Genomic DNA, 24,280 nt, shown 5'->3' with positions numbered 1-24,280 from the left:
ATATTATATTAGTTTTGCCAAATATCAAAATGAATCTGCCACAGGTATACCTGTGTTCCCCATCCTGAACCCTCCTCCCTCCTCCCTCCCCATACCCTCCCTCTGGGTCGTCCCAGTGCACCAGCCCCAAGCATCCAGTATCGTGCATTGGACCTGGACTGGTGACTCGTCTCATACATGATATTATACATGTTTCAATGCTATTCTCCCAAATCTCCCCACCCTCTCCCTCTTCCACAGAGTCCATAAGACTGATCTATACATCAGTGTCTCTTTTGCTGTCTCGTACACAGGGTTATTGTTACCATCTTTCTAAATTCCATATATATGCGTTAGTATACTGTATTGGTGTTTTTCTTTCTGGCTTACTTCACTCTGTATAATAGGTTCCAGTTTCATCTATCTCATTAGAACTGATTCAAATGTATTCTTTTTAATGGCTGAGTAATACTCCATTGTGTATATGTACCACAGCTTTCTTATCCATTCATCTGCTGATGGGCATCTAGGTTGAGAAGCAACTGGATTTTTGGATGGATGTAGTGGTAAGACTGACCCCAATATTTTTTAATGTTTATTTATTTGGCTGCACTAGGAATTAGTTGGAGCATGCAGGATTTTCAATCTTTGGTACAACCTGTGGGATCCTTAGTTGGGGCACACAAACTCTTAGTTGTGGCATGTGGGATCTAGTTCCCTGATCAGGGATCGAACCCAGGTCCCCTGCATTAAAAACACAGTCTCTTAGCCACTGGACCTGCAGAGACTCCCCTGACCCCAAAATTTTTAAGTGAGTATCTAGAAGTATAATATTAACTGAGATGACAAACAACAGAGGTCGGTCGATTGACACGAAATAAGTTCATTTTTTACATGATTGAAATGTAATGTCTATTGGATATCCATTTGTGCTTCCAGGTGGACAGTGACAACAGACTCTGGAGCCTAAGTTGGACATCAAAGCTGGGGAGAGAAGAGGGTATAGATGGCAATAGAAAGCCATGGTCCTGGATGAGATCATGAAAGGAATGAGTGTAGGTAGAGAAGAAGAGGATAAGGATTCAGTTCTGAGGTTTGTCAATATGGAGAGAACACAAGGAAAGGAGGAGAACCAGCCAAGGAGACTGAGCAGCTACAGTTACATGACATCAGGGAACAACTAGGGAAGTGTTGTCCTGGAACCCAGGTGTGTATGCGTCAACTTGACTGGATCATGGGGTATCCAAATATTTGGCTAAACATCATTTCTGGGTGTGTCTGTAAGGCTATTTCTGGGTGAAATTAACATCTGAATCTGTGGCCCTAGAAAAGAAGTTTGCCCTTACCAGTGCGAGGGCAAACAGTCCTGAATAGAACAAAAAGGTGGAGGAAGGAAAATCTGGGCCTCTCCTGCCTGACTGAATGAACTGGGACATTGATCTTCTACTGTTCTTGGTGCTAGTTTCTCAGGTCTTCAGACCCTGACTGGAATCTACATCATGAGTTCTCTTGGTTCTCAGGCTGCTGGAGTTGAAATGAATTAAGCCACCAAGCTTCTCTGGGACTCCAACTTGCAGACACCAGATAGGGGGACTTCTCTGCCTCCACAACTGCATAAGCCAATTCCTTTAAAGAAATCTCTTCCTGTATATATATCCTATTGTTTCCATGTCTCCAGAGAATGCTAAATAATACACCAGGGGAGAAGGTAGTCCCAGGTGGAAGGAGTGATTGACTCAGCTCCAAATTATAGACAGGTCAAGTAAGGAGGGTCTGCGACACAGACCTTGATTTAGAAATATTGTGTGATTATTATGTTGATTAGAGCAGTTTCAGTTCAGGTGAAGGTGTCCACATTCAATCACAGTGAGATTAAGACAGAATGGGAGTAGGGTTAACTGGAGACAGTGAGTGTAGACCCTCCTTAGGGAGGTCGGCTACCAAGGGGAGAAGAAATGTCCCCATAGCAGGTAAGAAGGAGGGAGGCAAAAAGGTTTTTTTCTGTTTTGGGTTTTTGTTTTTTAAAATAATAATAATAATAATAATAATAAATTTTTATGTTGACACGAATAATGTAGCAAAGGGAGGGACAGTGATGATGTTATAAAACCTCTGAGATCATGAACTTCCTTTTCCATTGAGAAAATCTAGAAAAGAATTTTCTGCTGCTTGCAACGCAGAGGATTTTCACTAGCAGAGTGAGCAATGTCTTCATACATCTAAGTCTTTTCCATTTTATGCCCACTGAGGTATAATTTTCAACGGTGCTCTCATTCTGGTGTGGATGATAAATTCAATGTTCACACTAATGAGTTCAGGACATTGGTTCTGAAGCCATAGATGAAAACCCTGGGACCTACTACTTACCAGCTGTCATCTGGGACAAACTACTTTCGTGCTTCAGTTTTTTCATATGGAAATGGGACTAACAATGGCATGTATCTCATGGGATTTTGCTGAACAAAGGAGGTAAAGCATTTTAAAAAACGTACAAAAGAGTGTGCTAAATATAGTAACTATTTCACAAATATTCAGTTCAGTTCAGTCACTCAGTCATGTCCGACTCTTTGCAACCCCATGAATCACAACACGCCAGGCTTCCCTGTCCATAACCAACTCCCAGAGTTTACCCAAACTCATGTCCATGGAGTCGGTGATGCCATCCAGCCATCTGATCCTCTGTCGTCCCCTTCTCCTCCTGCCCCCAATCCCTCCCAGCATCAGGGTCTTTTCCAATAAGTCAATTTTTTGAATGAGGTGGCCAAAGTATTGGAGCCTCAGATTCAGCATCAGTCCTTCCAAAGTATACCCAGGGCTGATCTCCTTCAGAATGGACTGGTTGGATCTCCTTGTAGTCCAAGGGACTCTCAAGAGTCTTCTCCAACACCACAGTTCAAAAGCATCAATTCTTCGGCACTCAGCTTTCTTCACAGTCCAACTCTCACATCCATACATAACCACTGGAAAAACCATAGCCTTGACTAGACGGACCTTTGTTGGCAGAGTAATGTCTCTGCTTTTGAATATGCTATCTAGGTTGGTCATAACTTTCCTTCCAAGGAGTAAGCGTCTTTTAATTTCATGGCTGCAGTCACCATCTGCAGTGATTTTGGAGCACAAAAAATAAAGTCTGACACTGTTTCCCTATCTAATTGCCATGAAGTAATGGAACCAGATGTCATGATCTTAGTTTTCTGAAGTTGAGCTTTAAGCCAACTTTTTCACTCTCCTCTTTCACTCTCAAGAGGCTTTTTAGTTCCTCTTCACTTTCTGCCATAAGGGTGGTGTCATCTGCATATCTGAGGTATTGATATTTCTCCCGGCAATCTTGATTCCAGCTTGTGCTTCTTCCAGCCCAGCATTTTTCATGATGTACTCTGCATATAAGTTAAATAAGCAGGGTGACAATATACAGCCTTGATGTACTCCTTTTCCTATTTGGAACCAATCTGTTGTTCCATGTCCAGTTCTAACTGTTGCTTCCTGACTGGCATATAGGTTTCTCAAGAGGCAGGTCGGGTGGTCTGGTATTCCCATCTCTTTCAGAACTTTCCACAGTTTATTGAGATCCACACAGTCAAAGGCCTTGGCATAGTTAATAAAGCAGAAATAGATGTTTTTCTGGAACTCTCTTGTTTTTTCGATGATCCAACAGATGTTGGCAATTTGATCTCTGGTTCCTCTGCCTTTTCTAAAACCAGCTTGAACATAGGAAGTCAGGAAACACCTGGAGTAACAGGCAAACTTGGCCTTGGAGTATGGAATGAGGCAGGGCAAAGACTAATAGAATTTTGCCAAGAGAACACACTGGTCATAGCAAACACCCTCTTCCAACAACACAAGAGAAGACTCTACACATGGACATCACCAGATGGCCAACATCGAAATCAGACTGATTATACTCTTTGTAGCCAAAGATGGAGAAGCTCTATACAGTCAGCAAAAACAAAACCAGGAGCTGACTGTGGCTCAGATCATGAGCTCCTTATTGCCAAATTCAGACTTAAATTGAAGAAAGTAGGGAAAACCACTAGACCATTCAGGTATGGCCTAAATCAAATCCCTTATGAATATACAGTAGAAGTGAGAAATAGATTTAAGGGATTAGATCTGATAGACAGAGTGCCTGATGAACTATGGACGGAGGTTCTTGACACTGTATAGGAGACAAGGATCAAGACCATCCCCATGTAAAAGAAATGCAAAAAAGCAAAATGGCTGTCTGAGGAGGCCTTACAAATAGCTGTGAAAAGAAGGGAAGCAAAAAGCGAAGGAGAAAATGATAGATATAAGCATCTGAATGCAGAGTTCCAAAGAATAGCAAAGAGAGATAAGAAAAAGCTTCCTCAGTGATCAATGCAAAGAAATAGAGGAAAACAACAGAATGGGAAAGACTAGAAATCTCGTCAAGAAAATTAGAGATACAAAGGGAACATTTCATGCAAAGATGTGCTCGATAAAGGACAGAAATGGTATGGACCTAACAGAAGCAGAAGATATTAAGAAGAGGTGGCAAGAATACACAGAAGAACTGTACAAAAAAGATCTTCACGACCAAAATAATCATGATGGTGTGATCACTCACCTAGAGCCAGACATCCTGGAATGTGAAGTCAAGTGGGCCTTAGAAAGCATCACTATGATCAAAGCTAGTGGAGGTGATGGAATTCCAGTTGAGTTATTTCAAATCCTGAAAGATGATGTTGTGAAAGTGCTGCAGTCAATATGCTAGGAAATTTGGAAAACTCAGCAGTGGCCACAGGACTGGAAAAGGTCAGTTTTCATTCCAATCCCAAAGAAAGGCAATGCCAAAGAATGCTCACAAATATTAGGTATTATTAAATCTGCATGCTACATGATGCAAAATTCTCCTTTACCATATAGACTGCACACTGCTTCCTGATCAGTGTTTCCCTTTCACACATATACCTTAAAGGTAATTGGTTAAAATGCAACTAACAAAGTGAACTTATCCACAGCTCCCTCTTATAGGCAAGGAAGCTGAGAAACCAAGCAGTTAAATTAAAACAGAATAGGAATTTTAAAATAAATGATAACCTATGGACTGTGTCAATATACCTGGACTGATGTGTAATATTTTGCATCAACGTGATTGGGCCACAGAAAGTGCCCAGACAGTAGGTCAACCATTATTATGAGTGTGTCTGTGAGGGAGTTTTAGATAAGATCAGCACTGGAATAAGTGGACTGAGTAAAGCAGGTTGCCCTCTAAGGGGATGTCCCAAACCAAGTTAAAACCTTCCTTGAATAGAACAAAAATAGCTGAGCTTCCTTCAAGGAGGAGGGAATCAAGTCTGACTGCTTGAGGTGGGACTCTGGTCTTCTCCTGCCTGTGAACTGAAAAAGCACATCTTCTTGAGGCTCGATCTCAGCACTTTTAGATTAGAACTTAACACTACTGGCTCTCCTGGTTCTCAGCCCTTTGGACTCAGATGAACTGTACCATCAGCTCTTCTAGGTCTCCACCTTGCCAAATGCATATTTTGGGATCTTGTCAGCCTCTATAAACATGTGAGCCAGTTCCTAATAAAAAAATTATTCTCTCTCTCTCTAAATATCCTAGTGGCTCTGTTCCTCTGGAACCCTGACTAATACACAAGTCACTGGTGCAAATAAAACTACATAATGACATGATGGAACTCAGTGAAGAGCTATAGTATGATCACAGGATTTACAGATACTCCATCAGGGTCACAAAACATGGTTTTAATAAATAATTATCTGATGGTTATTAAAGGCTATGGTAGGCAGAATTCTAAAACTGGTCTCCCAAGATATCTCACCATAATCCCAGGTACTGTGAATTAGAGGAGGAATCACACACACATTTGTGTTATATCTGCATGGTTAGTCGGATTGTGCAGTTATAACTGAGGTTACTAATCCACTGACCTTAATTGGGAGATTATCCTGAATTATCCAAAGGGGCCTAACCTAATAACAGGAGTCCTTTAAAAGCAGAGAGTTTCCTCTTGCTTGCAGCAGAGGAAAGCAAGAGAGATTTGAAGTAAAAGGTTTTGATATACCATCATTTGCTTAAGCTTCCCTGATAGCCTGTTGGTAAAGAATCCACCTGCAATGCAGGAGACCCCAGTTTGATTCCTGGGACAGGAAGACCCGCTGGAGAAGGGATAGGCTACCCATTCCAGTATTCCTGGGCTTCTCTGGTGGCTCAGCTGGTAAATAATCAGCCCACAATGCAGGAGACCTGGGTTCGATCCCTGGGTTGGGAAGATCCCCTGGAGAAGAGAAAGGCTACCCACTCCAGTATTCTGGCCTGGAGAATTCCATGGAATATATAGTCCATGGGGTTGCAAAGAGTCGGACACAACTGAGCAACTTTCAGTTTCATTTGCTTGAAGATGGAGGGAACTATATGATGAGAAATACAGGCTAGAATCTGAGAGCAACTCTAACAACATCCTGCAAAGATATAGTTCAGTCCCGACACCACAGGAGATGGATTCTGCCAATCACTTGGATGAGCTTGGAAGCTGCTTCTTCCCCAGAGTCTCCAGGTAAAATTCCAGTCCCACTGACACTTTGATTTCAGCCATGTAAGACCCTAAGCAGAGAACTCACTTGATCCATGCAGCATGCATTAGCTATGGGAACCAGGGAATAATAAATATGTGTTAGTTTAAACTGCCAAATTCTAGGCAATTTGCTGTGCAGTAATTGAAAACTGATCACCAGTATTTAAGTTATTAGTGTATTGAATCTGTTGAGCATAAGGTAATTCTCTGCATTATCCAATCTACTGGGAAGGTTAAGAAATCATTTCTGGCCCAGTGATAATCACACGTACCTGAAAGGTGCCAATTAAAATAAGCATCACTAAAGTCACAGTGCAGAGAATTCTAACTCTAATTGTAGTGAAGACTAATTATAATATAGAGGCAAGAACAGGCAGCCTGCAGTGTGGCAACAACATGAGGTCACATGGAGGTCTGACGGGGCCATACTCAGCATGAAGGGCTTGGGTGCAGAAGCTGCCCACTCAGTCCCTGCCCTTTAGATAAAGCAGAACATTCAGTTCCCAGTCTCTCTGCAGGGCAACAACAGGCAAGCACAGTCAGGGGAACTGCAGGTAATGGTTCTCAATTAAATTGAAATAAATTATTATGAAAAAGGGTTTAATGTCATAGACATTCTTTGAGGCTTTAGAGGCAGACAGACTGGCACCAAAACTCTATGATCCTAGCTGGGTTTAAGACTTATAATTTATTAACTGTGTGTGAGTATGTGTCTGTGTGTGTGTGTGCAGGTGAGACACCTCCTCCATCAACAATCCTGACAAATCTTTCCAGACCACTGGGTTTAAGATGTGCTTGCATGATTTTCTGTACTAAGATAGCTGGATCAGCTTGCCTGATACATCTAACCCCAGAGCCTACCACAGCGCGTGGAACATACACATTTCCTGACTTTTATACAGCTCCCTGTACTCAGGAGCCTTGACTACCAATGTACTGGCGACCTCCTGGATTCATCATCATTGTTGGTCCTTCTAATAATCTCTCAGTTTCTGAAATGTCCTCATGATGGGAGCCTTTGGAAATCCAAGGCTTTGCAAATAAAAAAATGATGGAAACATAAAAATCATTAAAAAAATGTAACTGGAGAGATTAATTAGTGAATATAAGGCTTGTATAAGAATATAATAAGAAAGGGACGACAGAGGATGAGATGGTTAGATGGCATCACAAACTCAATGGACATGAGTTTGAGCAAGTTCTGGGAGTTGGTGATGGACAGGGAAGCCTGGCATGCTGCAGTCCACTGGGTCGCAGAGAGTCAGACACAACTTAGCAACTGAACTGAAGTGATAAAACTGGCAATGTGATTATTTAATCATTCTGTTGAAAATCACAAATATTCACGATTAAGGAATCGCATGCCCCCCGCAAACAGTGGAATTTTCTAATACAGGCCTTAGCGTTCACAGTCACAATATGATCTGACTTTTGACCCTACTGCCTCTCTTCATTCTCAGCCCTAATCTTTGTCTCCTCTTCCTCTTTTCCCATCTTGCACTGTACATGTACTCTGTGGATACTTCTAATTCAGCAAGTACAACTTCTTTTTGGTTTGTTTTCCTGTGAGATCCTAAGGGCTGGCACAATGGTTGCTTTGCTCTTTGCTTATCATGTAGGACATACACTGCAGGAAACATCTTAGGCATCGCTGAATGTATGTTAAACGTGAAACTTTAACCTCAAAAACATCCATTCGCAACCTGGGGTAGTACAGTAGAGGCTTTCTACACAGGTAGCATAGCTGTGGTTTATGAGTATCAGGTGCCATGCAAACTCTTCTAGAAACTCGGGAGGTTTTGGAGGACGAGACCTGGCTCTTTTCTCCATGTGCATCTACACAGTATATGGCACAGTTTTTAGCCCACAGTATGGCGAAATGCGACACTTTGCAGAACTGAGTCATGTATATGCCTTTCCACGTCTGCCACCCCCAAGTATAATGTTATAAGCTTAATACTGTCTGTAAAGGAAAGTACTATTTGTCATGAGAAAGACTCTAAAAATAAACAGATAGAGAAACAGTATAGAATTTTTCATTTTACATTGGTGACTCTCAAAAACACAAGAATGTTCTTCGCCTTATGATCCAGCAACCCCACTGCTGGGCATACACACTGAGGAAACCAGAAGGGAAAGAGACACGTGTACCCCAATGTTCATCGCAGCACTGTTTATAATAGCCAAGACATGGAAGCAACCTAGATGCCCATCAGCAGATGAATGGATAAGAAAGCTGTGGTACATATATACAATGGAGTATTACTCAGCCATTAAAAAGAATACATTTGAATCAGTTCTAATGAGGTGGATGAAACTGGAGCCTATTATACAGAGTGAAGTAAGCCAGAAGGAAAAACATAAATACAGTATACTAACGCATATATATGGAATTTAGAAAGATGGTAACAATAACCTGGTGTACGAGACAGCAAAAGAGACACTGATGTATAGAAGAGTCTTATGGACTCTGTGGGAGAGGGAGAGGGTGGGAAGATTTGGGAGAATGGCAATGAAACATGTAAAATATCATGTAGGAAACGAGTTGCCAGTCCAGGTTCGATGCACGATGCTGGATGCTTGGGGCTGGTGCACTGGGACGGCCCAGAGGGATGGTATGGGGAGGGAGGAGGGAAGGAGGGTTCGGGATGGGGAACACATGTATACCTGAGGCAGATTCATTTTGATATTTGGCAAGACTAATACAATTATGTAAAGTTTAAAAATAAAATAAAATTAGAAAAAAAAAAAAAAACAAGAATGTTCTTCAAATACTTTTTTAAATTGTGGAGATATGCAGACAATGGATTGTGACAGCAGTTCTAAATCCCAGCTCTGGCCACTTCCTCACTCTGTGATGAGCAAGGCATCTATCCTCCCGGGCCTTCATTCCCTCATTTGTGACACTGGAATAATGGCATTTATGCTGCAGGGATTTTATGGAAATTGTCAGTGAGTTATGAAAATAGCTGACCCGAAGTAGCCCCCAAAGAGACTCTATCATCTCTTCTGATATGTAGTTCGGAAACAGCAACAAGAGAACTAGGATTCCTTTACAAGAACTCTGGGAATTATACACAACAGAAGATTCATCCAAAGCAACAGGTCAAGGAGCTTTCCTGTGTGGTGTAGGCTGGTACCAAAAGCAATCTGATCAACGTTAAAATGAAGTTTAGAAACTAAGAGTCTAATTGGTGTCCTCTGCTAGGAGATCTTCTATTTTATGAAAACTGCTAACAAAACCACTGATTTTCAAATGTGTCCTGAAATAAATACCCGAGAAGAAGATGGGTAAAAGAGTAAAGGGGAAGCCATTGTTTGCTGCTGCTGCTGCTGCTAAGTTGCTTCAGTTGTGTCCGACTCTGTGCGACCCCATAGATGGCAGCCCACCAGGCTCCCCTGTCCCTGGGACTCTCCAGGCAAGAACACTGGAGTGGGTTGCCATTTCCTTCTCCAATGCATGAAAGTGAAAAGTCAAAGTGAAGTCGGTCAGTTGTGTCCAACTTTTTGCGACCCCATGGACTGCAGCCTACCAGGCTCCTATGTCCATGGGACTTTTCAGGCAAGAGTACTAGAGTGGGGTGCCATTGCCTTCTCTGAAGCCATTGTCTAGTAATCTCGAATTCCAGAGAATGATGCCTGGCTCAGAATCCACGGTCAGAGCCCCTCTACCATGCTGCTCACTAATGTGCATCATCCCAGAACAGGCAGATTTTACTGAGGTCCTGGAAGACTGTGGTCATTTTCCTGATCCCAATTTTGATTCCAAATCTCACTTGTTTTCTTTATCAAAGGAGCCTGTGAAATGTGCAGAACAGCCTGGTAACCCTGAGAGATCTGTGTTGCTTCTGAGGGAACTGGTCTCATGGTGCAGTGCTTGGGCCTGTGGGTACACAGCAGCACTGATCAGTAAGATCCTGACCTTCCATCCTGGGCCAGTTTGAAGTCTTTGTGGAAGGAAAGGGCATCCTGCCAAGAACACGATTCTCACACAAGGAAACTAGCTCCGCAGCAAAGGACCCTCCCCAGCATACACAATCATCAAAAGTCATGAAGAAGTATAAATAACAGTTACTTTGTTCCTTCGCAAGGACTCAAAACAGTCACCTTCCATCTGCCACAGCAGGGGTCAGTGTTGAATATACCAACATTTGATCAAAGGAGCTGGGGCGAAATCTCTGGGATGAAGCACTTCTGCAAGTGATATGAGCTGGGATGAAGCTTTGGAGAGCGGATCAGTGAAAAAAGGAAGGGAACCAAACAGGACTGCTGGGAGCAGATTAAGTGTGTTGGGGGATCTGCCTATGCTGTGGGCTTCCCTGGTGGCTCAGTGGTAAAGAACCCACTTGCTAATGCAGGAGATGCGGGTTCAATCCCAGGGCCCGGAAGATTGCCTGGAGAAGGAAATGGCAACCCACTCCAGTATTCTTGCCTGGGAAATCTCAGGGACAAGGAGTCTAGTGGGCTATAGACCGTTTGGTCGCAAAAGATTCAGACACGATTTAGTGACTAAACAGCAACAGCAACTGTCTATGCTGAACTTGCTCTGAGGTGTTATCACCAATGAGCCCTGAACTGGGCCCTCATTGGGCTATCTACTGCCAGATCACAGGCAACTCACAGAATGTCCATGGTCTCAATATTCTCCCTTGTGAAATGGGAATGACAATATTGCCTCTTGAGGGTTTTTATTAGGATTCAACTACAGAAGATCCAGGAAGAGCCTAGCTTGGTGCCGATCTTTGTGTGTACTATTACTCGACAGTAGCCTCCACTTTCGTCCAACTAGTTCATTACCTTCTTTTGCACTCACGTTTGATTATATGGTTATCTTTTATTCTCAAAGATACAATTTTATCGAAAGAAAATATGTAAAGTACTGCATGTTCTGCACAGCTAAAGCAAAGTCTATTTAGATGAGTTCCAGAAATGCCACCCTAAGTCAGGCTGGGTAGTAAGCCGAGTGCTAGCCTATGAGATTTCCACAGAAAACAAGTCAGACATCTGGCCGCACTGACTAGCAGAGTTTGCATGGCGCTGATAGGTCCATGGTTCTCACACAGATGGTGCCTACTGGAAGCACTACAGTTTGGAAACAGAATCTTTTCTCTGTTAGTGCCACTTTCACAAATTAATTCATTAATTCAGTGAATATTCAGTAGTGTCTCTCCAGCTGTATCAGAAAGTTTGCTGGATCATGGAGTGCAAAGATCCATGGTTTGACAAAGACAAACAACGGCCCTTGCCCTCAAGGGTATCACAATATACCAAGGGAGGCAGATACATTCAGTACATAAACTGATATCATCTGCGTGACTACAGTGTGTTCTCAGTAATGTTCTAGGCTGGTGGAGATTGACCAGTGAGCAAGAGAGAAAGATTTCTAAGATCAAGGACTTTGCAGCTGGGAACTATGGGGGAGGACAGAGATAAGTACAAACAAAGCAAAGAAGTAAATAACAGAGTCTGTTAGGTGATACATGTTGTAACTAAAGGACAATGTAGGGCAAGATAAAGGGGATGAGAGATAGGGTGGACGGTGGGAAAGGTGGGTGCACTTGCCAATATACTGTCCAGTGGCCTGGGTAGCCCTCACAGAGAAAGCAAGTGAGAAATGAGCAAGACCTCCATGGAAGTGAGGAAGTCAGCCAGGCAGATGTGGGTGAGGAGCATGCAGGCAAAGGGAAGAGGCCCTGAGGAGGGAGCCTCGCTGACATGACCCAGAAACTGCAGAGCCCAGCTGACCTGGAGCTGAGTGACTGAAGGGAGGCTGCTTGGGGTACAGTCAGGGAGGAGACAGGGTCAGATCCTATAGGACCTCAAACACCTCTCTTAGTGATTAGCATTTGACTCTAGAGACAGCACTAGCAAGGGTTTGGGTGCTGAATTTAGGTCGGTAGAGAGGACAGTAATCGGTGAAAAAGGGGGACACTGCAGTCAGGGAACCAGAGGGAGTCACCAAAGAAGCAGGAGGAATTAAGGGGTGCTCACGGCCTCTTTGAGAGTGGTAACACTCACCTGGACTTGATCTCCATTGACCTTTGTGCTCACACCCTTGATTGTTCACACGTGTGCTGTTACTCACACAATCACAAACTTAGAAGTCTTGTTTTTATCCCCATGGTTCACTGATTAATCAAAGAGAAAGACTGGAGAGGCATTGTTTTGTTCTAATCACTTGGTGTTTGAGAAATTTCTACTGAATGACTTACTATAGCCCCTCTCTGCGCTTGAGGGAAAAAGAGAGAATGCAAGGAACACGATGAAGCCTCCCCACATGAAAAGCCACGTATGGAGTTGCCTGTGTTCACTCATCTCTCATTTTATATTTGGAATAAACAATTATTAGGTGTAATGAGAACCATCCTTCATGATCCAAATAGCCTTTGTCACACTCTTTCATTCAATCAATATATTTTGAATCCCTGCTGGATGCCAAGTTCAGGTCACTGTGCTGACGTGGGGAACAGGTATGTATCTGGCTGGCCCCTAGCCTTTACATTTTTTTCAAACATGCAGACAGATCATCACAGCACTCCCTAAATAAAACTATGACAGAATTCAAGTCAAGGGAGCCTGGCAAAAAGGAGGAGGGTAATTTAATCACAGTATAAGAGATGAGTGAGTAATGGTCAGGAAAGCCTTTGCGGGAGGGAGAAATTAATGAGGTAGGTACTTTCATTATCCGCATTTTACAGATGAGAACTATCAAGGTCCAAGGTATTCACTGATTTAAGACTATACAGCTAGTGAGAGAGCGAGATTTAAATGCTAGGGCATTTGGTTAACAAAACACCAATTTTCCCCACGCATTGACTACTACTAAAATCACATTCCCTGACTCAGCTTCCCTTTAATACATCCAGAAATCCTGGCAGATATGGGTGGTAACTCTCCTGAAAGCTAGAATCAGCTGTGAATACCATAAAGCTCTGAGAAGGTCTGAAATTGTCTCCATCTGAGCTGACATCTGTTTTGGAGAACTTCTCCCTCTTAGAATTGTATTCCACTTTAATTTAATCACAAAAGAGACAACTCTGGGTTCCATGCCCATCTCACCAAGAAAGGTGCCCAACTGTGCAGGATCATGTTTCTAATCTTGCTCTCACTTTCCAATCTGCCTGCTCCTTCCTAACTCAGAAAAAGTGCACAAATATGTATCCCTGACCTGTTGCTCTCAGGGCAGGTCTTCTCAGTTTTAGAATGTTACATAGAAGCTATGGTCTCCTGGGTGCCTGGATCACCCAGGTAGAAAAAAAAAAATGAGAGAAGAGAAAGTCTGTACCATAAGGAACAACATGTACTGTGTGTGCATCTCAGCAATCTCAGCACACCTGCAATCTGTCATAGTGAAGGGAAGATTACCTTTGCAGTCAGAGTCAAGGTCTGACTCAGTTTAATGTCAATTTCTTCAAAAGAGGTGAAATTCTACTAGGAAATATACGTTCTCTCTTTAGTTTTGGTTGGAATTTGATGGATGGCAGTTAATGGTTGTGTCAGCTAGCTCTTGATGCACCCCACAATTTGCACAACTGATTCTTTTGCTCACAATTCTGCAGCTCAATGAGTTCAGCTGGGCTCAGCTGAACAGTCCTGCTGTTCTCAGAAGGCTTACTTAATGCATTCGTGGTCAGTGCTCTGTTAGCTAACTGGCTGTGCTGGGGGCTGGATGGTATAGGACGGTCTCACCCACACTTCTGGTAAATGATTCTCTGGCAGCTAGGGTAAAAGCGATGCATGGATCATGAATCGCTCATCATTCACCTAGCCCAGGATTCTTCACATTGCTATGATCTTGTTTCAAGAACAGCAAGAGAGGGCAAACCCCAGTGTGCAAGCACTTTTCAACTCTCTGCTTGCTTCACACATGCTGTTGTGCCATCAGACAAAGCAAGCTCCATCGCCAAGGCTACGACAATGTGGGAGGCATGCACATATCACAGCTGTCGCTGTAACAGTCTACTACTACAGTGGCTCAAAAAACAACCCTGCTCATCAGTGCAGTAGCACTGAACTATAGATAAACCACGCAGTGGAGTGCTAGTCTTTCAAAAAAGATTTCTACTCTTGTTTAGAAAAAGTCAAAACTGTCTTGCCCTATTGTTTTAACAGGTGGAAAATACAATTATTTTATGAAAATCAGGGGAAAAAACTAATTTGTAAATATCCTAGGCATTGTACTAAACCTGCAACTTGTGGATCTCTTTATCCAGAAACATGCTATGACTTTGCCAGTAGGAATTCACTCTCTACCTCCTTCCATATTATAATGTTGCCTCTCCTCTACCTTCCAAAAACTATGCCCCACCCCCAGCACAGACATGTTACATGGGTGTAATCTGACGCGGGAATGGTGGAATAGACTATAAAACGCCACCTCTGGTAAGACAAGGAGATAGTACCTGGCAATTGTGAAGCAGACCTGTGTTGTAGCTGCAGCCTGTTTGGTCCACACCTCCCTGCAGACAGGAGAAGGAAATGGCAACCCATTCCAGTATTCTTGCCCAGAGAATCCCATGAACAGAGAGTTGGCAGGACACGACTAAGGGACTGACACTTTCAAGTCCTAAGCAGATAGTGAAGGACAGGGAAGCCTGGCGTACTGCAGTCCATGGGGTCCCAGAGAGTCACGACACGACTAAGTGACTGAAAACAAGAAAGTACTAAGCAAGAAATGAATAATAATAATCCCTGCAGACACCAGCCCAATCTCCCAACTTTGCTAAAGTGCCTCTTGATTTACTCAAATATCTTTTAAAGCTGAGTATGAGTTTTATCATTTTCTACTACAACGTCCTAACCATATTTTTAGGATTCCTTGGCGTTTCATTTACTTTGTAGTGGTTGATACTACTACTGTGATGTCATCATTTACCCATTCTATTTTCTACAGGATTATTGCTGGCATACATGAAAGCTCTTGGGATTTTAAATTTAATGTTTATTAATTTCTCCCACTTAAAGAAGTTTATTTTTACATCGTTTCTCAGGTGTTTCCCAAGAATATATTCCTACTGTCTGCAAAAAAGAAAATTTTGTCTTCTTTACCAAAATGTCAGGCATTTTTCTCTTTATGATCTCATTACATGGGAAAGAAAATTTTAAATGATATGTAATAACATGGGTGATAATTGATACATTTGCTTAGATTCTGATTATGATGGATTTCATTTTTGATTTTTTAATTGTCAGTATAAACACATTGAGGAATACATCTTGCTGAAATTTATATTTTTTCCTAGTGTAGTTTTTTTTGGGGGGGCGGGCGGTGGAAGTCCTACCATGCAGCAGAGGAAACTTTCCTGAGCAGGGATCCAACTCGTGCCTCCTGCTTTGAAGTGCAGAGTCCTAACCACTGGATCTCCAGGGAAGTCCTCCTAGTTTGTTTTTGGTCATGGTATGTTGCATTCCACCAACTGTTCTTTGATCATCCATATATCATTGAAATATGGTCATTAGCGGTAGTATGGCTGTTGGTTCAGGTGATACTCTGTATATCTCTTATCTTTTTCTTCCTACAGTTTTGTTCTATCATGCCCACATACTTTTGTCATATTATGCTCAAGATATTGAGGGTAGTCTTGCCACCAGGAACAGAATCATTTTTATGGGCTATTTGGGTATACACAGAGTGGAACAGACCCCGGGAAGCTGAACAAACTTGTTATTTAAAAACCAGACTGTATGTTTCATAACCATTTTCCACATACCTTTCCGATTCCATTTCCCCTTGAGGAATGGATTATTTCCTTGGAAAAGTGAGTTGTCATGATCCGGCTTGCCTGATGCCAGCAGACTGTCTGCAGGCAAAAGAGACAAAGATGCCTAAGTTGCAATAAGGCAAAATGTGGGGGACATCAGAGGTCTTCTCCATAAGGTTACTGTGAGAGCAGGGAGGCAATAAGAAGAAATAAAATGGAGGGGGAAGGCTTTAGGTTGTTATATCTGGGGTTGTGGGGAGGCCACTTCTTGGCCAAGGGTATAGGATGGCTAGACCCACTCCAGTATTCTTGCCTAGAGAGTCCCGTGGACAGAGGAGCCTGGTGGGCTGCTCTCCATGGGGTCGCACAGAGTCGGACAGGACTGAAGCGACTTAGCATGCATGCATGCATTGGAGAAGGAAATGGCAACCCACTCCAGTATTCTTGCCTGGAGAATCCCAGGGACGAAGGAGCCTGGTTGGCTGCCATCTATGGGGTCGCACAGAGTCGGACACGACTGAAACGACTTAGCGGCAGCAGCAGACAGAGGTGAGAGATCACCAAGTGGCCTTGCTGGAGTCCCAGCAATGAGGCTTCTGAAACTCAAAATGTAAAATATGAAGGGACTGCCAGAGGCATGTTTCCCAAAACCTCAACCAGTGCTTCCCAATGAGAAAGAGAGAGACGTGTGGAGTGTGTGGAGGGGAGAGATTCCTGGGATTGAATAAAACACTGCTTTGGGTGGCTCTCCAGCTGTTGGGTGAATATGACCTAAAGTGCAAAGGTCTGAACCAAGTATGTGAGGAGTTTACTGATGAGGAAACCAGGGACCAGAGGTTAGGTTAAGATGTCAACAGGGGTAGGTTCAAGAAAGCTGTTCAGTCATGCACTGTGCCAAGATGCCTGGCCAAGTGAAGAACCTGTTGAAAAAACAAAACTGCACTAAATGACTCAGCAACGATTCGGTACTCTTTCGCCCAATACCTAGGATCATCTTGACAAAACCGAGGCCTTCCTATAAGTAAGCCGGTACTCTTCATTGTGGGAGATGACTACAACCTTATGCACTTGACCATCCGTCTTGTGGTCCTGTGTGTAAAACGATTGCGCGTGTGTTTTCTGCGACCTGATGGAGAGGTTGAAGAGGTCCGGCCGCGTCACAGCCACGTCTGGGTCAAAGGCACACGTGGAAACAAGCTGGCCCAAGTCACAATGCGGTGCATTTCACCCTGGGGGACGGAGACTCCCAGTCGGAGAAGTGCCAGGCGCCTGCGCTGTGTGCCAGAGGCGCCTGGCGCTGCGGGAGCCGCGAGACCCCCGCCCTCCGACGGGAACGCGCACGTGCCTGGGGACGCGGACGCGCGCGCGAATGCGCATCACCTCGCTCTGCCTTGGTCCGGGCGGCTGAGGAGGGAAGGAGGGACGGACGGAGACGCGCACCGGAGACGCGAGTGGGCTCTTCGCAGAGTGGCGGGCTCGGGGCGGAGGCGGGGACGGGGGCGGGGGCGGTGCCTCCTCCACTCTGGCGTCTGTGCTCGGGACCCCCGGCCGCGCGGGGGACGGACCGACTGACGTACCTCGCGCGCCCCCGCCCCCGTCCCCGCCCCCGCCTTATCTTCCCTGAGCTCCTGGGGCTCTTGAGCTGAGGCCCCTCTCTCTCTCACTCTCTGCCCCTCCTCGCGGCTCTTTCTCTCCCCAGCACCTTGGAGCCCCTCGACCCGGCTGCGGCGGGGACCTGAGCGGCGGCGGACGGCCTCGAAGATGAAGTGCAAGCCGAACCAGACGCGGACCTACGACCCGGAGGGGTTCAAGAAGCGGGCGGCGTGCCTGTGCTTCCGGAGCGAGCGCGAGGACGAGGTGCTGTTAGTGAGTAGCAGTCGGTACCCGGACCGCTGGATCGTGCCGGGCGGGGGCATGGAGCCCGAGGAGGAGCCGGGCGGTGCGGCCGTCCGCGAGGTGTTTGAAGAAGCGGGAGTCAAGGGGAAGTTAGGCCGGCTCCTGGGCATTTTCGAGCAGAACCAAGATCGCAAGCACAGAACGTACGTGTATGTACTGACTGTCACTGAGATTCTGGAGGATTGGGAAGATTCGGTTAGCATTGGGAGGAAGCGAGAGTGGTTCAAAGTCGAAGATGCGATCAAGGTTCTCCAGTGCCACAAGCCCGTGCATGCCGAATATCTGCAAAAACTAAAGCTGGGCGGTTCCCCAACCAATGGAAACTCCGTGGCCCCGTCCCCGCCGGAGGGCGATCCCTAGTATGTACCGCTCGTGCACAAACTTCTGCTTTCCGCCTACCTGACAATAAGTAGTGCCTGGAGCACCTCTCTTGCCGTGTGCGGTCTCACCGGGAGGAGGGAGGCTTCTTTTGTTTCCTTGGCAGACCTCTGAATCATGCTTGCAAACTGTCTCAGTTGCCAGGCACTGTTTTCAGGCACTTTGCACGTTTTTCAGATGCTTTCAGAATCGCTTCTTGGTAACTCTATAACACATTTCAGAAAGCCAAAGCCATGTGGGTTGTTTTTTTAAGTTGCCTTAACTGCTCACTCAGACTTTGAGGTTAATGTGTGTGTGTGTGTGTGTAAACGTGTATGGGTGCTGTGGTTTGTTTGTTTTTATATATTTCACACGTATGTGTGTGTGTGGGTCTTCATGTGTACTTTTGGTACCAGTCTTGTGGTTTGAATTGTATTGAGGTCCTTTAAAATCTGATCAGCTTGCTCGTGGGCGGGCGTTTTCATTAATTTTTTTTTCTTAAGTTGTTTTCTCATTCACAGTATTAGTCCTTGTCAGCAAGCCCTTCTGTGAAGGGAATTGGTTTGAAGGACGAATTTTGAATTTCAAAAAGTTATTTAAGAAAATTTACAGCGTGTGCTCTTTCTGTATTGAACAATAATTGTATGTTCAGATATGTGATCTAATTTGCCCTTTTCAGAAATTGCTTTATTCATTTGTAGATAATTCGAGTTTCAGAACATTTTCACAACTGGTATTTTTTTACTTATTACTTGAAATAGCCATTTCCCATTTAGCCCAAATGTAGCTTAGCAGAATATTATTTTATAGAGTAAACACACTCTTGGGGTGATATTGTTATGTACATGTCCTGATACATATTATGAAAACTGTATTCCGACTGTGATTTAGCATGCTTAACTCCAACTCATATTTCTCTTTTCTCAGTGCCCTAGAACAACTGTGGTTCTCTCAGTATAAACTATTCTTTGGAAGAAAGTTTGCGTATTTGAATTTGTGATAGTCCACTTAAACTTGTCTGAATACCAGTAGTCAAAAGAATGGAATATTATATTGTAATTAAAACCCAATTGAGGGAGTTAGCCTTCTTGATATTCAGCTATTACACACTTCTCGAACTGTTAGGACGCCTGAACAATCTCTCATAAAGTTTTAGGATAAAAATTTTGTGTCACATAATAAACTTTTTTGGCACCAATTTAAAAATACTTAGATTATCTTCTATATTTGCTTGAAATCAGGGATCCTATCTAGAGTATATAGGTCTGTCTTCTGGGACTACCTTTATTCCTCTAGACATAGTAAATAGGTAGATATAAAGCCTACTTGGTGAAGTGGGTATTGGTAGGTGGAAAGATCTTACCTAATTTTTAGGGCAACCTGAATTGTCATATCTCTTAATCATTATTGATAGATATTTTGTGTCAGTCAACTAGGTCACTATTATGCACTCCCTATTAAGAACTTTGAAAATTTAGCAACTTGGAACTCTGTCTTTTCTCAGGAACGTTGAGAAAAAGCCTACTTTGTGAAGAGAGTATGAGTGGGGGATATTTTTATTTAACATCTTAAAAATGTTCCACAAATAGATAATAGAAGTGGTAATTACTGTAATTTAAACCCTTTTTTCTTCTACAAATTAACCTTTTAAAAACACAGTCACTAGTAGAATTGAATATTCTACGTTTTCTTTTAAAACTTTGGTGCCAATTTTTAAAATCAGATCTTTACCATACATAAATATGTCTAAATAAAAGTATGTGTTGTAATTGACAAAACTAATGTCATAGGAGTGAGTAGAAAATTAAGAGCTTTTAAAAGACCAATTATATGATTTCATATTTTAAATTATGTAGGATTATCAAATATGTGTTTCAAAATTACGGTTTTTTTTACAGAAAGATGTCTTATTTTTAACAAACTCTCTAAATCCCATTAGTTGACCTTTCCTTTTCTAACAGTCCAAGTCAACTAATGATATTTGAAATTTTTCAAAGTATACACTAACAGCAGAGAAATTGGATTTTTTAATGACCATTTCATATATAAAACTGCCTCCATCTAAAAGGTTGCCACAAACACCTTGGAAGTTTAACTTATACATGGCATCCTTAGAGATGATAATGCATGATCTTCTTTTGACTTTTCAACTAGGTATTTGACAAATGTGAAAAGTACAGTGTTGATGTTCATCAGCTCTCATTAGCTTGCAAATATTTGTTGTATTTAATTCAGAAAAATTTGAATTGGGTTTTATCACTTGCTAGGATTATCTTCAGTTCCCAGTTATCTTCAGCTTATGCAGTCTGTAAAACTTTTCACTTCTAAATTGCAAAAGAATATTATATGGTTATCACACTTTAAGTTAAACATTCAAATTCAAAAGAGCAGTTCTTGTTATGCTTTTGGAGTTCAGTCAAGAAAATATTAAAAAACCTAAAAATCCTTTCATTTTAAGAGAGAAATCCAAAGAATTCAGCTTAAAAATGTTGACACAGAAGTAACAAACCAAATGGCATCTAGTTAACCTCCATCCTCCAAGAGCTTGATCCACAGTTGGGATTTTCTTCATGCAGAGTCATTATTATAAGCTATTACACTAAAAATGTACAGATGAGTCTTTCAACTCATTCCCCTCATAGAAAACAGTGCATTGATCAAACTTTCAGACATGAGGTAGAAATTTGTTTTCAGTGTGTTTTTTAAGACTGGATTTTTTTCACCAAAACTGGACAAATGTCTTAAAAAACATTTTAAGAAGACATGTTGGAATAAAGATTATATTGATATGTAATATATAGTTTCCCTGGATGCCCAATGTATTATATTTTCTAAGGAACTTGTTTTGTTGATCAGATCAGTTAAAAGAAGTAACTCTGAAAGGGATATGAGGTGGCTATAAATATTTTGAATTCTGTTGTATGGTTTACTTTGAAAGAACTGTAAATATTTCAACATTTTTGTATTTAGAAACATCAGATAAATATTGGTGAATGTGTGTGCATGGACATGTGTAAGCAACAGGAATAGACAGCTTCTGAAGTCTTAGCATCATTAGAGGGCCCTTCTGGGACAGAAGGGTAAAAGGGCTCTGAAGCTGGAGCTGCTCCTCTCATTTCCATTTAAGTGGAATCCAATTTTAAGAAAGAGCAATTCCTCCATCAATAGGTGTTAACTGGGAAAAGGAAGCTGAAAATGCTGCTTTAAAGCCTGTAGTACTAACAGCTGGCCAAAGTTTTCTTTTCTGGGTTCCTTTTGTGGAAGCACCAAGCAAAATAGGAAATATTTTCAGCATCATTCCAGTATTGTAATCATCTTTCTGAATGACTATTGGCCTGTTAGACTATGAACTCTTTGAGGACTAGGACCCAGCCTGAATCCTTACATATCCTCAAAGCCTTAGACCAGTGGCTAAAATATGGAGACATCTGTCGTTGATCCACAGATTAGAAATATCTACTACTAGTGTATTCTATAACAAAATACTTGTGTGTTGGTTTATTGGCTTTATATTTTAACTAGGACAATCTGTCATTCCTCAGGCTCTCAGGTAGCTTCATAATGGAGCTGCATTGGATAATTCACTGAAGGCTTTTCCAATACAAAGTGGTTGATGAACCATACTTGAATAAATACTTGTTGACTAGAAGAATTGATGAACAAATACAACTATTAATGATATATTTTTTTTAGGTGAATGGCATAGATGTTCAGATTTACTTTGAAAGAATCAAGTATATGAACCCAGTGATGAATGGAATTATGAAGACAGGTGAGCTCTTTCACACTCCCAAGGACACAGCTCGTCCTATCCTTTTGGACACTTCCTCCCTGTTTATTGCAATGACTATTCTCCAGGTTGTTGCACTACTTCTGTATCTGTACAGACTTCTAATTTGGCACCTATGGCCTTCTTTGTGCTCTTATGATTATGTGTCTGTATTTCCCACCAGGTTATGTGACCTTGAGTGCAAAGACCTTATTTCTTTCATCTTTTTATAAATCTAGCATATAAGAAATCACTTGAAATATGGTAGACATCACTGAAGATTTGTCTAAAAATTAATATTTTGTTATGACACTGAGTGGTAAGGCATTTACCTTCTAATCTGGTGTTAGTACAGTAAATGCTGTCTATTTAGGTGATATGTGGCTTTTGTATATCAGGTATGACACAGGTGTTTAAAGGCTTCTGTGAGATATTAGCAAAAATTCTTCTTTGTATGTCTATGTCATCCCAGACATTATGTGACTGCTATGGCAGTATGCTATACCACCTATGAAATATTTCCAAAATTTTGAACCTAAATCGGACTGTGCCTCTAGACATAACTCCTTATCTGTAGAAAATACAGGGAACAGAGAAACATTACATCACAGAGATGATATGAGCGGAATCAAGACTGCAGGAAACTCTACAGGACAAACAACTTAGTACCTTCAGTGAATGGCCGGAATAAAAGAAATGAAGGATGAACCTGCTGATTAAAAGAGATTTAAGGGACTTAACAACCAATTGTAATATATGGATCTTTTTAGGATTCTGATGTGACTAGACTATAAAATAAAAATATTTCGAGACAATCTGGATAATTTGAAAATTGGGCAACTTGATATTTTATATTAGTTGGAATAATAGTATTGCTGTTATGATATATTCCCAACTATTTACAGTTGAAATGATGTCTGGAATTTGCTTCAAAATAATGTCTGTATTTAAGTGTGTTGGGGGTATTGATGAAACAAGATTGGCCTTGACCAGATAATTGTTAAAGTTGGGTGATGGTTAAATGATGATTCATTGTATTAAATATATGTTCCTCTCTACTTTTGTATATTTGACATTTTCCAAAATAAAAAGTTATCAGAATTCTTATTAAAGCTAATATTTGAGGCATTGAGAAAAAAGAGGGAGAAAAATTTTATATTGTTTAGAAAATGTTGGCTCTGGTGTGCCATTTTGGGCCACATAGGTCAAATAGGTCCCCTAAAAAGAAAAGGGGGACATAACCTGAAATAGCTAGTGTTTCCATTGCTACAGACCATTGCTGGGAGTTTTTTCTCTTAATTTGGCCCACTGAAATAGGAAAAATTAAATTTTTATTTAACAGCTAACACACACACACACACGGAGAGTCCAGTTTATATCAATGTGAAAAACTGAAGGGGTGAAGTCTCCAAGGGAGCAATTTCATGAAATTATAAAAATCCACAAAATATTTTTATTAGTTTTATAGAAGAATAATGGCTATAGATGTGTTAGTTGCACATTTGTTAAATTTATACTTGAAGGTAGGTGACACAGGAAAGTAAGTAGTTGACATTCTTTTTTTTTCTATTTTATTTTATTTTTTAACTTTATAATATTGTATTGGTTTTGCCATATATCAACATTCTTGACTGCAGTGAACCATTTTGTGTTTCATAGATTGCAGATATTCCTTAAGTTTTGAACTGTGCTTAGAATTCTCTAAAAGCTAAAACCTAGGTCAGAGTTAGTGAAGCTGTACTGAACTCATGAGGTCTGTCCTGACTTATTTTGTGGAGCAGCAGGCAGAAAGTGAGAACAACATTGGAGGTACCTTTTAGGGAAAATGCAGCAACAGCTCATTCACTCAGTCATGTCTGACTCTTTGCAACCCCATGCACTGTAGCCCGCCAGGTTCCTCTGTTCATGGGATTCTCCAGGCAAGAATACTGGAGTGGGTTGCCATGCCCTCCTCCAGGGGATCTTCCTGACCCAGGGATCAAACCCAGGTCTCCTGCACCGCCTGCATTGGCAGGTGGATT

General features: G+C 42.1%; 1 protein-coding gene across 2 annotated transcripts; it reads left to right on the top strand.

The window, feature by feature from the left end:
* The first annotated feature begins 17,593 nt into the window (after positions 1-17,593).
* Positions 17,594-23,366, top strand: LOC113887400 (diphosphoinositol polyphosphate phosphohydrolase 3-beta). Of its 2 annotated transcripts, none has more exons than XM_027534529.1 (2): positions 17,594-17,688; positions 17,937-18,503. In XM_027534529.1, the coding sequence occupies exon 2, from the start codon at positions 17,999-18,001 to the stop codon at positions 18,491-18,493; it is 495 nt and encodes a 164-aa protein (XP_027390330.1). In that variant the 5' UTR covers positions 17,594-17,688; positions 17,937-17,998; the 3' UTR covers positions 18,494-18,503. The 2 variants fall into 2 exon arrangements, with proteins under 2 accessions (XP_027390330.1, XP_027390329.1); XM_027534528.1 differs by lacking the exon at positions 17,594-17,688 and adding an exon at positions 22,184-23,366 and having other exon boundaries at positions 17,841-18,492.
* The last annotated feature ends 914 nt before the right edge of the window (positions 23,367-24,280 follow it).

The sequence above is a fragment of the Bos indicus x Bos taurus genome, chromosome X (assembly GCF_003369695.1).
Source record: "Bos indicus x Bos taurus breed Angus x Brahman F1 hybrid chromosome X, Bos_hybrid_MaternalHap_v2.0, whole genome shotgun sequence".
NCBI lineage: Eukaryota > Metazoa > Chordata > Mammalia > Artiodactyla > Bovidae > Bos > Bos indicus x Bos taurus.
The sequence above is the reverse complement of the archived record's forward strand: the minus strand, read 5'-3'. Positions and strand labels throughout refer to the sequence as shown.

Coding starts and splice junctions, on each gene's coding strand:
- LOC113887400 (XM_027534528.1), top strand. CDS start 17,999: ATGAAGTGCAAGCCGAACCAGACGCGGACCTACGACCCGGAGGGGTTC.